Source organism: Mandrillus leucophaeus, unplaced genomic scaffold (genome assembly GCF_000951045.1).
Source record: "Mandrillus leucophaeus isolate KB7577 unplaced genomic scaffold, Mleu.le_1.0 Scaffold140, whole genome shotgun sequence".
Taxonomy (NCBI): Eukaryota; Metazoa; Chordata; class Mammalia; order Primates; family Cercopithecidae; genus Mandrillus; species Mandrillus leucophaeus.
In genome coordinates this window covers 3,545,646-3,560,058 of record NW_012101366.1, presented here as the reverse complement: position 1 = coordinate 3,560,058, position 14,413 = coordinate 3,545,646, and the positions used below count along the sequence as shown (strand labels likewise).

Genomic DNA, 14,413 nt, shown 5'->3' with positions numbered 1-14,413 from the left:
CAGCTCCATAGAGCCTTGTGCTTACTGTAAGGAATTTGGCTTTTACTTAGAGTGAGGCAGGGAGTTATTGGATGATTTGAAGTAAAAGTGTGATGTCACCAAATTTGCATTTGAATAGCAGCACTTGGCTGCTGTGTTGAGAACAGATTGAAGAGGGCATAGGCTGATGCAGAGTCAGCTACTGCAATAGTCCAAGTGAGGAGAAGGGTGTTAGTGCCTTCATGTTGCTGTTTAGTTAAAATTCACCCCGCCCTAAGAAATTGCTGACTTGATTTTTTTAATACCATTGATTCGTTTCACAGGTTCTAGAACTTCGTATAAGTGGAAGATAAATGAGTAATGGAGAGGAGGGGATGGAAGGGATATGTGAGGGCAGGTTGTGGAGCAAAATGGGTATAGATTCTATCACCAGGGAGGAGGGACACATTTCATTATGCCTTTTTTTGTTGGTTAGTGGCTTGCAGGATATTTTGAGCAGCAGAAAACTGCTGTGTGGGTTAGGCTGTGTCATGTAACAGAGTCTGGGGCCTCTTACACAGCTGATCAGGAACAAGACCTGCTGGGTGTCCTACCTTTCTTACCTAAAGCCCACTCCAAGGGCTTGCTTCCATAACTGTCGTCTATGGTGGTGAGTGGAGAGGGCTCTTATGGTGCTACAGCTTCCAGCACCCTGCCTATATTTGAACTCTTCCCTTCTCCATATAAGCCATGTTCCAGTAAGCCAAAGAGTATACAATTAATCTAGTTTACTATGCTACTTTTCATCCTATTGGTTACCCTTTACCCTCACCCAGCAAACCATACATAAAGCAGTTTCACACCTATTTCTACATTGATTTAATCTTTCTCCTTTAAACAGTGGAAAAACAGTGACAGTAAATGAATTTTTGAAATAAGTTATATTCCCCCATAATTCTGCCACACAGCTGTTATTATTTTCATATGTTGCCTTCATTTTTTTCACAGTTACTATTTTGTGTAATTTTGGAATCAGATTACAAACATGCATTCTTCTTTTTTCACTTTTGATAGATGTTTCATATTAACCAATAAGAAGAACATTTATTAGTTTATTATGTCACCAAGCATCTATTTATTTTAAAAGTCTGAACTAGTTTTGATTACCTAAAGTGATTACCAGTGGATGAAAAGACTACAGGCACAACATCAAACCTTCGAAACAATTGGAAAGCCTATTACAATGCATTTTTAAAAATCTTATAAAACTGGCTGGGTGCAGAGACTCACACCTGTAATCCCAGCACTTTGGGAGGCCGAGGTGGGCAGATCACCTGAGGTCAGGAGTTTGAGACCAGCCTGGTCAACATGGCAAAACCTTGTCTCTACTAAAAATACAAAAATTAGCTGGGCGTGGTGGCACACACCTGTAATCCCAGCTGCTCGGGAGGCTGAGGCAGGAGAATCGCTTGTACCCAGTGGGCAGAGATTGCAGTGAGCCGAGATCATGCCACTGCACTCCAGCATGGGCGACAGAGTGAGACTTGAATATAGTCTAAATGCAGATCCCTGTCCTAGTTACTAAGTATAAAAAAATGAATAAAACATTAGTCCTGTCTTTGTATTTTCTGTACCAAGATGAACCAAATTGCCAAGGTGTCAACAGTAAATAAAGATTATTTATTTATCACACAAGCAACATGTGGCACTGTTATCATGGGAGGGAAACAAGCGTTCAAACTTGCACAATCTGATTTTCTACTAAATAATAGTGACTACGAGATTTTTCAATAAGCAGTGAACATTTAGCCTGCCAGTATCCGTTTCTGGTTCCATAAAGGCAGCATTAAAAAAAAAAAAAACCTGCGATTTTCTTAGAGAAAAAAACACTTAACTCATTTCCAAGCAAATGCAAAGTAAAATGTGCCATTAAGCCTTGTAAGGGGTCTGAAGGCTCTGGTTTATAAGGGAGTCGGGCCATCGAGAAAAGTGTTCAATGGTTTTTCATATCGCCACTGCCAACTCCCCTCCTAGATGCAGTACAATTTGGTGCAGGGCCACAACTGCATATGGTCTTGAGGTATGTGCAGTAGCTCATAGTCAGCAGGAGGTCAGGGTGAGGTTTGAGGGGCCAGAGCTGTTGAAGGGCGCTGGTTCAAGGTCAACAATTCTCCACTTGAGGTGAAATTAGGTCAAAATGAATACCTGGGGGTATTCTAAAGAAGAAAAGGGGTTGGAGAAGAGAATCCCACGGGTGTATGTAGAAGCAGCAAAGGATGGGCATGGTTATAATAGTGATGGTAGTGGTGGGCCACTCTGGGGAGGTGGAAAGTGCAAACCTCTTGGAATGCAGGTATAGGCTGGATGACTGCTTGTGTATGAGCCTCATATATATATTTCTAGCACAAACCAACCACCAAATCTCCTCTCTCCTCTAAACCACTTCCTATCGTCATCGCATGAATTCTCACGTGGATGAACATCCTGCCTTCATACCTTAAAGAGGGCTCTGAACTTGAGTAATCTACTACAGATCTGTACTTTCTTGTACTTAGAAATGATAATGAACCAGGAGTATGGAAATAAGAAACGTTTCTGCTCACTTACCTTCTCCAGTGCAGCTTGAACAGCTGACTCACTTTCTGAATCCAAGGCAGAAGTAGCCTCATCTAAAATCAGAATCTTGGGGTTTCGAACTAAGGCACGAGCAATTGCGATCCTCTGTTTCTGCCCTCCACTCATTTGAGCTCCTTTTTCCCCTACCAATGTATTAAATTTCTAATGCAAAATAGGAAAGAAGCACAGAAACAGAAGTCAGCGTGATCAAATGGTTAGAACAGGAAATGACAATCCCAGTTGTGTTTTAATATCAGCTTAATCAGTACTTCAGCCTCTGGGTGCTTATGACTTTTGATTTGTTCTTTGTGAAAACAAACCGCTGTGAAAAAAAGAGCCCAAAGGAGAGAGGACATAAGAAAAATTTGGCTAGGACTAAAAGAAATTAGACCGTACTATAATCAAGTGTATTGAGAAAAATTAATAATAATTTAAACTAATGTGAAAATCTCTTTTAGATATTTTTAGAATGCTTTGAAATCTTTAAAAGAACCACTGTAATACAAATAACTATTTTCTGCAGTGTTTATTAGCAATTTGGTATGTTACCCACAATTTCCTTTCTGGATACTCTGAAAAACAGAATGAAAAAAATTACTGCAAAAACAAACTTTCCCCTAAAACTTTTTTTCCACCTTAAGAGACTTTTTTGGTGTTCTTTTGATTTGTTTTAAAATAAATTTATCTTTAACAAAGCAGATATTTTTTCTTTCATATTTGCGGTAGGGGTAACTTCTAGCACCCGGGAAACATGGCTAGTAATATTCTACTGGGTTACGTCCCTGATTCAAAGTTCATTTCTTCACGGAGATAAATTTAAGTATTCTTTGTAAACCCATAATTTCTAGAGATTGATCTTCACATTTAAAAAAAACAGCCTTGTTGAGGAAATTTATACACAATAAAATGCATCCATTTTAAGGATATAACTCTATGAGTATTGAGAGATGAGTACACCCATGTTACCACCACACCGATAAAGATACAGAACATTTCTGCAGCCCTAGTAGGTTTTCCTCATGTCACTTTTTTCAGTCAAAACCCACACCCTGCCTCCAGATACCCCCGATTTGATTTTTATCACTATACATGAATTTTGCTGAATCTAGAACTTCATGTAAATGAAATCATACAGTATGTACTTCTTTGGCTTGTTTCTTTTACCTAGCGTAATGTTTTTGATATTCATCCGTGTTATATCAGTTGTTCACTCCTATTTATTGCTAAGTAGTGTTCCACACAATGAGAGTTTACCTTGGGTTGCCAGATTTAGCAAAAACACACAACACACAGGAAAACACAAAGCTGTTACATCTGAATTCAGAAAAGCAGTGAATTTTTTTTTTTAGTATAAGTATGTTTTATGCAATATTGCTAAAAAATCATTCACTATCTGAAATTCAGATTTAACTGGGAATCCAGTATTTCATCTGGCAACTCTAGATCTATCACAATGTTTCCGGGTGTGGTGGCTCACACCTGTAATCCCAGCACTTTGGGAGGCTGTGGGGGATGGATTGGTTGAAGCCAGGAGTTTGAGACCAGCCTGGGCAACATGGTTAAATCCTGTCTCTACAAAAAATACAAAAATTAGCCAGGTGTAGTGGCATGAGCTACTCAGGAGGCTGAGGTGGAAAGACTGCCTGAGCCTGGGAGCCTGGGAAGTCGAGGCTGCGGTGAGCTGAGACTGTGCATTGCACTCCGCCCTAAGTGGCAGAGTGAGACCCTCTCTCAAAAAGAAAAGAAAAAATAGATCTATCACAATTTGTTTATTCATTCAACTGCTGATGAACACTTAAATTGTTTCCTATTTTTGGCTATTATAAATAAAGCTGCTATGAATATTCATGTACAAGATATTTTTTGTGGTCATGTTTTCATTTCTTTTGAATAAATACCTAGGAATAGAATGCTGAGTCCTAAGTGTATGTTTAACATTATAATAAACTACCAAATTGCTTTCTAAAATGCTTGTACTGATTTCACTTTTATTTCAATGAATGAGAGATCTAATTGCTTACATCATCACCAAAAGTTACATTTGTTAGTCTTTTTAATTTTGGCCATTCTAAGAGGGTAAAATGGTATCTCATTATTGTTTTATTTTAGAGTTCCCTGGTGACTAATAATGTTGCATATTCAATGTATATATTGTTTATTTGATTCGTTTGTAAAATGTCTGTTCAAGTTTTTGCCCATTTTTAATTTCTATTTTTTATCTCATCATCAAGCTATAGCAGTTCTTTATACATTCTGGATTCATGTCCTTGTCGGACACTGTATATTATAAACATTTTCTTGTGCTCTGTGTCTTGCCTTTTTGTTTTCTAAATGATGTCTTTTAATAAACTCCAGTTTATCTTTTTTTATAGTAATGCTTTTCAGTCTAAGAAACTTTTGCCTATCTCAAAGTCACAAAGATATTTTCATAAATTTTAATTTTTGAAGTTTAAGCGTTGCAATTTTGGTACAAGGTCTATGGCAAATTAATTTTTGTGTGTGATGTAAAGTAAAGGTCACATTTTATTTTTTCCACAAGGATAACCAATTGTTCCAGCACCATTTGTTGAAAAGATATTTCTTTCCCCCACTGAGTTCCACTGGCCTTGTCAAAAATTAACTGATATTTGTGATTCTATTTCTGGTCTCTCTGTTCCATTGTACTGATCTATACAACCATCATTATGCCACTACCACGATCTTAATTGCTGTCTTAAAATTAGATATTTAGGTCCTCCAGCTTTGGTCTTTCTTTCAAAATTGTTTTGGCTATTGTTGGTCTTTTGAATTTCCAAATAGATTTTGGAATCAACATGTCGATTTCTACACATACACATAAAAACTGGTGAGATTTTGATTGATAAAGCATAATATTTGTATATCAACTTGGAGAGAATGCAAATCTTTGAAAATATGAAGTTTCTAAATCAATTAATAAGGTACTTTCTATTTCTTTAGATCTTTTCATGTCTATCAGCATTTTATAGTTTTTACTAGAAGACTTGCACATCTTTCATTAAATTTATTATTAAGAATTTTGTTTTTTGATGCTTTTGTGAATACTGCTTTTTATTTTAACTTCATTTGTAACTGTTGCTGTTATTTAGACATCCAGTTTTGTTTTGTTCTTTTTTTTTGGTCGGGGGAGAGCAGTGGGGACACAGTCTTGCTCTTTTGCCCAGGCTGGAGTGCAGTGGCGCCATCTCAGCTCGCTGCAACCTTTGCCTCCTGAGTTCAAGTGATTCTCCTATCTCAGCCTTTCAAGTAGCTGGGATTACAGGTGTGCAACACCACGCCCAGCTAATTTTTTGTATTTTTAGTAGAGGGTTTCGCCATGTTGTCCAGGCTGGTAACAAACTCCTTTCCTCAAGTGATCTGCCCACCTCAGCCTCCCAAAGTGCTGGGATTTCACGCCCAGCTGTTTTTTTGAAATAATTATAGATACACTAAATTTATTTATTTATTTATTTACTATTTATTTATTTATTTTTGAGTGAGTTTTGGTCATTTGTATCTTTCAAGTAATTGACCCTCATCTAAGTTATCAAATTTATAGGCATAACATTGTTGATAATATTTCCTTATTAACCTTTTAATATCCTTAAAATCAATAGCCATGTACCATCTTTCATTCCTGATACTGGTCATTTCTCTTCTTTCTCTCTCTCTTTTTTCAGCTTTGCTACAGTTATACTTTTTTTTTTTTAATCTTTTCAGCTTTTGGTTTCAATCATTGCTGTTTTTCAGTTTTGGATTTTACTGATTTCTACTGTGATTTCTATTTACTTAGTCTTGTTTGTTTTAGGTTAATTTGCTCTTCCTTCTCTAGTTTCTCTAGGTGAAAATTAGGGTTGCAGATTGTAGATCTTTTTTCTTTTCTAAAAATAAACATTAAATACGATAAGTTTCTCTCAAAGCAGTACTTTAACTATATCTCACAAATACTAATACATTGCAATTTCATTTTGATTTAGTTCAGAATAGTTTTTAATTTTTCTCGAAATTTCTCTTTTGAGATATATATTCTTTAGAAGTGCTTTTTGTGATATTTCAAATATTTGTGTAGTTTAATTCTATTATGGTCTGAGAACATATTTTCTATGTTTTCTATTCTTTGAAAGAGCTAAGGTTTTGCTTTGTTTGTTTTGATGGCCCAGAATATTGTTTATTTTAGAGAATGTTCCATGTGCACTTGAGAAGAGTGCATTCTGCTATTGTTGGCTGGAATGTCCTATAAATGCCAGTGAAATCTAGTTGCTTGATAGTATTGTTCATTTATATTCTTACTGATATTATACCTATATATTCTATCAAGCACTGAAGGCCTCAAGTAAAGTTGTGGATTTGTCTTTCTCCTTTCAGATGTATCAATTTTTTGCTTCATGTATTTTGAAGCCCTTTTCTTAAAGAATAAACATTTAGGATTATGTTTCTTGCATACAAGCCATATTTTTCTGTTTCTTTGCACGTCTGGTTTTTGTAAATGATGTACTGAGTACTGTGATTGTTGTGTTGAAGATATCTGAGTTCTGTTTTCTTCTGAAAAATAAACAGTGCCGATTTTTGTCATGGTAGGCAACTCAAGCACTGACTGATCTTGAACTTGTGCAATCTTTATTTTAAGTTTCCTTGGGGTGAATTTGGAGAAAGCCACGTAACTTGTCAGAACACAACCTCCAAAACCTCTCTCCTCTGGGCATCTTGTCATGGCTTGGTCTCAGGGTTTGTTAGGGCAGGTAGATCTTACTCTAAGGTGTGGTCATGACTCCTAAGGTGTGGCTTTTTTAGTGTTTTAGCTACTTACCGGGGGTGTTACAAAGGTGTTAATGTGATCTCTCCATTCCAGCTGGGCTGCACTTTCAACACCCCCACAGCACTGCCTGACTTCTATCCAGTGTTCTGCTTGCAGCTTTATGGCTGCCACTCTCTGGTAAGCCTTGGGTAGGTAGTCTTATCCTCAGACAAGGATTCCTGAGGGATGCCCACACAGACATGGCCTTCTGCCCCTGCCTCATTGCCACAGGTGATCTCTTATCACCTTTCCAGCTGCCCAAGCTTCCCTAAAATTTGATCTTTGCCTTTCAGCTCAGTGTTACCAGACAGAATTCATGGAGTACCCTTATGAGACTCCTCTTTGTTAGGAATCAGTCTTTCATTACCTCTCATCCAATGACTGCCCTTGGCTTCATATGTTTCACCCAATTTCATGGTTGTTTATGAGTGAAAGGCTATCCAGTATCAGCTAATTATTATACATTAATTTTAAAATCTGTGTATAAGGGAAGTAATGCTATACATTTTTTTTACAATAGCATCCCCCAATTTTTCACCTATCGAAATTAGCCACTTCTGGAACTTTTATTCATTATTGTGCTTCCTCATTTTTCTGGTTAACTATGGCTGTGGAATTTAGTTTTCATCATGATAAGCTACTATCTTTAGTTTATTTGGGTTATATCTTCTGAATTTATTATTAGATTTATAGCAAGGGACATCTTTGTGTAGTACTGGGCTTTTGGTAAAAGCAAGTAGTAACTTACAGGGTATGATTTAAGAGGTACCAAAAAGCTCCCTAATCTAAGTAGGAAACGAGAGCACTGACGTTTTAAGGAAAGGAGGTCATTGAAAGGGACAAAAAAACATCAACAAAAGGAAATGTGTATTCCCAACGATTTAAGAATCACCTTCAATCTTTAATGATTTTGTTGGCCTAAATATGTCCTAATTATGATCCTAAATAATGGGGACAAGAGATAATTAGTGGCATAACAAATTCTTTAAATTAGAAAATAAGAATAAAATTATTACAATCCATCAAATGTGGTTTGTGAAATATGCCCATTAAAATAAACATTTTTGTTATTGTGACCTTCTGGGATGGTGGAATTTTATATGTATTTTAATTACAAATCTCATCCTTTCATATGTCACAAGGTGCTCCCCACAACAATTTCAGCTGATGCTGAGGATCTAATACTTTAGGAAATATAAAAAAATGGCTTTATAGCACCCTACTAATTCTAAATACCCTCTAAGATCTCATAAGTCTGGTTAGCAAGAATTTTAGCTTACTATATTGCTTTCCAAATATGATTTCACTTTTTTGGGGACTATATTGCTTTCCAAATATGATTTCACTTTTTTTTCCCCCCGCAATGTCTCATTCTGTTGCCCAGGTTGGAGTGCAGTGCTGGGAACTCAGCTCACTGCAACCTCCACCTCCCAGGTTCAAGCAATTCTCCTGCCTTAGCCTCCCTAGTAGCTGGGACTATAGGCGTGCACCACCACGCCTGGCTAATTTTTTTGTCTTTTTAGTAGAGACAGGGTTTCACCATGTTGGCCAAGCTGATGTCAAACTCCTAACCTCAGGTATCTGCCCACCTCGGCCTCCCAAAGTGCTGGGATTACATGCGTGAGCCACCGCACCTGGCCTGATTTCACATTTTTTATGCAATGCTAGCTTCCTGTGCTTTAAAAAATGATCCTAGTTTTTCTTGTGGTTTGTCACAGAACTAATCTGATTGTGTGTATGACTTTCCCACTCTCAGCCACAAGATGGCCTCGCAAATAAACATTTTAGACATAATTTCTCAGCTCGGCCTGATGATTTTGTTTCATATTTCTTTGCTATGCTTTAACATATCTTTCATTTTTTCCCTTTTCATTTGCAGAACAAAATACGATTTTCAATCTGGCCTTTCAATGATGCATTTCTTCTTTTGGTTGTTACTATGCATTCTTCTCTATAGATGTTTCACACAGGGGTGTCCAATCTTTTGGCTTCCCTGGGCCACATTGAAAGAAGAATTGTCTTAGGCCACACATTAAATACACTAAAATTAACAATAGTGATAAGATTAAAAAAATCACAAAAAAATCTCATAATGTCTCTTAAGAAAGTTTACAAATTTGTGTTGGACCGCATTCAAAGCCATCTTGTGCACTAGTTGGACAAGCTTGTTCTAGGACAATCTGGAATTTAATCACACCCCTACTATTCTGCATCAGTTGTTGTTTCAATACCTTATATTGGAATATTGCAGTGCTGCCACCATAAGCTAAGGACACAGGCTGCACAGTGTACTCACATTAGGAAACTCCATGATAAAATCATAAGCATTTGCTTCCCTTGCTGCTCTCTCCATCTCTTCATCAGTCACATCATCTCGTCCATACTTGATATTGTTACTGATGGTGGTCCCAAACAAAACAGGCTCTTGACTAACCACTCCAATATGTTCTCGATAATGCCGCACATTTAGAGCTCTGATGTCATTCTCATCTACCGTGATCTGTCAATCCAAAGAATGAACCATGTTGTGATGCCTTTTACTGTATTGATTTTAGGGTCTTTCATACTAGACCAAAATATAAACTGAGAAGTAGCATATTTTAGAAATGAAAGACTGACTATATTTTGATAAAATATTTATAACATATATATTGTCCATAGACTTGTTCTGGTAGATGGGCACCAACAAAACTGCAAAAGAATAATTGGCTTAAAACATTGCCAGATCATCTGATTATCCTTATTCTAAGATCTACAAGTTAGATATTATAAAGATATATATTCTAGGTTCCACAAATGTTATTATGTAGACACATACAAAAAACTTCAGTTTTGGATGTGGCCCTTACGTTTCTTCTAGGAAACAGCCTTCATTATTTCAACACCTCACACCTCTGCAAAAGACAAAAGTGTCTCCTATTCATTGCTATACATAATAATAAGTGACCTCTGTCTTCTCCCCAGGTGGTGCCATTGCCAATTACCCCAACATATTCCAGTGACAGAAGCCAGGGTTTGGTAATTCTAACTCATAGATTGGTAAGAAACCATAAAAATGGTTTTCTTGTTTTCTGTCAGGGCATGGATATTCTATGCAACTCTTTTACACATGTAACACTCATCTAATAATTTATGTAGTCACACGGGTCTAGGATACTCCAAATGGAAACTATGAAGTAAAATTTAAATAAAGCCAGGCTCTAGGGGAGTAGATTTTCTTATAAAAATAACTGTTGAAAGTTTGAACAGAAGCATTAAGAATTAATCACTTTTGAATATCACAGTCTTATCCTCTATGCCACTTACAAGGCTGAGAAAGTTAAGTACAACATTGTAAGCTCCAAGAAAAAAAAAAAAGAAAAGAAAAGTGGAGATGTTTTCTACATCATTCTTCCAGGACAAACTTTGAAATTCCTGATAGATGCTGGCTACAGATGTTAATACGCTATTTTTCTCCACAACATTCCCTCCCTTCTAACATACTATATAATTTACTTATTTTTTTATTGTCTGTCTCTGATTATTAGAATGTAAACTTCATGAGGGCAGATTTTTATCTGTTTCATTCACCTAGGTACTTTCAGAACCCAAAATAGTGCCTGACACATAGTAGGCGCTAAATAAATATTTGCTGAGTGAATGGATACAGAGGAAAGAAAACAAATATGGCTTCTCTCCCAGTTCTGCTGTTGAAAATGAAAAGTCACAGATCTGCGAGCCCTGCAGTGTTTCCAAATTCCATTAGGTGGACTGTGCATGGTTTTGCTAGCTATACTCACAAAGCCATCATCCGGATCATATAACCTCTGCAGAAGCTGGACTACCGTACTCTTCCCACTGCCATTGGGACCGACCAAGGCGACTGTCTCTCCAGACTTAATTCTGAGATTCAGACCTTTCAGAATCTATTGGAATGTATGGACGGAAAATCATAAAACCACAATGAGAATATGATGGACTCATTTTCAGAAAATGAATATATAATTATAAACTGAAAACCAATTCTTCTGTGGAGCTTAAAAACAAATTTAGATCTTGTTACATTTGTTTCATGTGCATGTATAATAATGGCCTAAATAACTTCGGAAAATAGTAGTAAAAGAATCTATCATTATCTCTCTATGTAAAGAGGAGACCTAAATTAAGAGTACTCTCACTCTCAGAATATTAACTAGTAAACTGTTCACATTTTCAACTAAAATATTTCGTATGAATTTTGACTATCAAGCTAATGAAAGTCTTGTCTTAATTTGTAACAAGTGAATGAGATCTTGCCAGATATTTTCACAAGCTATTTAATGAAGCTCCTCCTTAGAATATGTTAACATAATTGCGAAGCATATTCTAAAATAAAACAACTGGCAAAGTTTCTTAGTGTCTCCGGATAGATGAGAGTTTATTATTAGAAACCTTGGTGGTCTCATGGTGACCCATGAGGAAACATTTTAAACATTTTCTCAACGACTGGGGTTGCTACAGCATTTAGCGTGCCAGGGATCTGCAATGTGAGTGAAGCCTCACAATAATTACCCTCTCAAAATGACAACAGTGATCCTGTTGAGAAATTCTCACCTATCCTTGCTTGCATCTGTATGTAGTTAGCCCTAAACAGGGGAATCTCCCCTTGAATTCTCTTGCTTTGATCTTACCATTTGTAAAGCAATGGACCCTTTGCATAAGCCAAACATAAAACCTTCAAAGGGCCAAGCCGAGAAAAGTTCTCTGAAGAAGGTGAGAAATCGGGGACCACCAGTAGGAGTACCTCTTCTCACACCTGCACTTTTACTCTAGATTTGGTTTCTGGTCCTTCCTTGAAAGAATTTGTTTTATTTATTTAAAATGGATGGACCCCCCCACCAATTTCATTCTTTAGTTTAACAAAAAAGGTTATGTTTCAAAAGTTCGTTTTAAAAATAGTTGTTTAAAACCCAAAGAACACTTTCCCATGCAATATATTGGCACAATTCGAGCTGAAGTCCCCAGGAAGCCAATCCAAATGCAGTTGCAAAATGTAGTTTGAAATACTGTACAGTTAAGAAAAATGGTGGAAGTCAATACTATTCCAGTAATGGTAATTGCTAATTAAGCAACAACTTTAAAAAATAAAGAGGTTTGAAAAGAGAATTTCAATCAAAGTTTTAATCAGAGAAAAATAAGGAAGTAGGAGTAGGTAGGTCTTTATGCAAATTCTGTAACAGACATTAGAAATTGATCACATTAGTAATTTTATCTATTTCACTTAAAATCATGTCTTTTTTTATGAAGCAAGTGTTTCATTGGTAATTACCTTTTCCAATATTTAACAACAACTGTTTTTTTGGTAAATACACTAATGAAGTGAAAGGGGGAAGACAATTAAAAATACACATATTTTCACAAGAACTTGTCAAAGGCTGAATGGAGTAGGATAAACTGCGTGTGTGTGTGTGTGTGTGTGTGTGTGTGTGTGTGTGTAGGTGACAAAGTACTTGCCACAATTGCTGGTGCAGTAAAAGCCCTAGGAAAGGAAGAAAGGAAAGGCACATGTGCATAATTCTCCCAGGTTAGAGACGAGGGGGTTAAAATGAGTTATCTATGTTGAGTGGGGTAGCATCTAGGAACCACCAATAGGTGGCAGCATTAACCCAAGACATTTTGATGTGTTCTCAAACCCAGAGTAGAAGAATTTCACGGAGCTGAAAATGCTTTTGTCAGTTGAATATAGAAAGAATTATGCAAAATATAACTAGTTGATTCAGAGTTATTTGTCCATTATTTGTCTACCTCCTCAAGTCTCTAAGCAAAGTAACCAAAATCTTGACCAAAGTGATCCTGAGTAATCATGTCAGAGAAGATCTTGGCCAGTAGAAGATAATATCAGAAAACTGCACCATTGTATAATTTGTTTTAACCTACCTTGATAGATGGTCTTGATGGGTAATGGAAAGAAACATTTTTAAATTCCACAGTTCCTTCTATGGATTCAGGTTTACATCCAGCTGTGGAAAAGTTATCTATACTGGGTTTCTTGGAAAAACAAAGGAAATGTTATAAATCTTCAAAGGAGTAATCTGACAGTTTATACATTTTGAAAATAGTTTAAGGATGGTTTTCTTCCACAACAGTTTCCTTTCTGCTATAGAAGTGCATTGAGTTAGACATGAAGGTTTCAATACTACGCAATCTCCTCTTAGAAAAGAATTAAAGGCAATCTCTCTTTCCCATGAGCAACAGGCCAACATTAAATTTGTCCATCCTATTGTTTTAGTGAAACGAGTGTGCGTGTTTTTTTGTCTCCTTCTTGCAGTAATGATAGTTATTCTTCAAAGCAATAGGAGGGGTCTTACCTTATCAATCACCTGGAAAATATTAAAGGCAGCTCCTCGGGCTATCGCGAAGGTTTCAAAATGAGGGGCTGCTGCTCCAATGCAATAACTACTATGGATTATGCTAAAGAAAACCTACAGGAACAAACAAAATGGTATTTAGTTTTCTGCAGTTATGTAAGAAAGACAATAGAATGTAATATATAATTATTAGTTTAAGCTCACAGAGAGATATTAGAGGAGTTAGGTAAGACAGAATGGAAGATATCACCAAAGTATCCTTGGTCCTTTCCTAATATGGAACAAATTTCGATTATCTCATAGTCTTGTGGTTATCACCTGCTGGGATGTGTGACCAGAAAAATCTGCTGACTGAAGTGTGCTGGCCATGTATAAACCCCATGGTGAGTTGCACCTTCCTCCTTGCTGGGTGACCCCTTGAACTTTAAAAAGAAAAATTCAGTAGATTTCATTGGCTCAGAGACATTGTACTGTTTTCACTCAAGCTGTTTTTGAATTTTTGTATTAGGGAACAGCTGTCCATTTTAAGAGAGACTCATCTCTGCAAAAAGTAAAATAAGAAAAGAATCCCTCAAGCTAGGAGCTCTTATTTCTATCACACAGATGAGGATGCTTAGGCTTAATAAGCCAGTTACCCAGCCACACATAAATTGAGGAGCGAGGATGAGTGAAAAATCCTTCATGCTCACATTTCACTTTATATGAAATAAATGACTAGCTA

General features: G+C 36.7%; 1 protein-coding gene across 1 annotated transcript in view; it reads right to left on the bottom strand.

Annotated features, from left to right (window-relative positions):
- Nucleotides 1–14,413, bottom strand: part of ABCB5 (ATP-binding cassette, sub-family B (MDR/TAP), member 5) — a 127,808-nt gene that overhangs the window by 90,233 nt on the left and 23,162 nt on the right. Inside the window, exons 9-13 of the mRNA XM_011973911.1 lie at nt 13,693–13,806; nt 13,262–13,372; nt 11,146–11,271; nt 9,663–9,866; nt 2,566–2,736 (exon numbers count right to left, since the gene is read on the bottom strand). Coding sequence (XP_011829301.1) covers nt 2,566–2,736; nt 9,663–9,866; nt 11,146–11,271; nt 13,262–13,372; nt 13,693–13,806 — 726 coding nt within the window. The remainder of the gene's footprint in view (nt 1–2,565; nt 2,737–9,662; nt 9,867–11,145; nt 11,272–13,261; nt 13,373–13,692; nt 13,807–14,413) is intronic.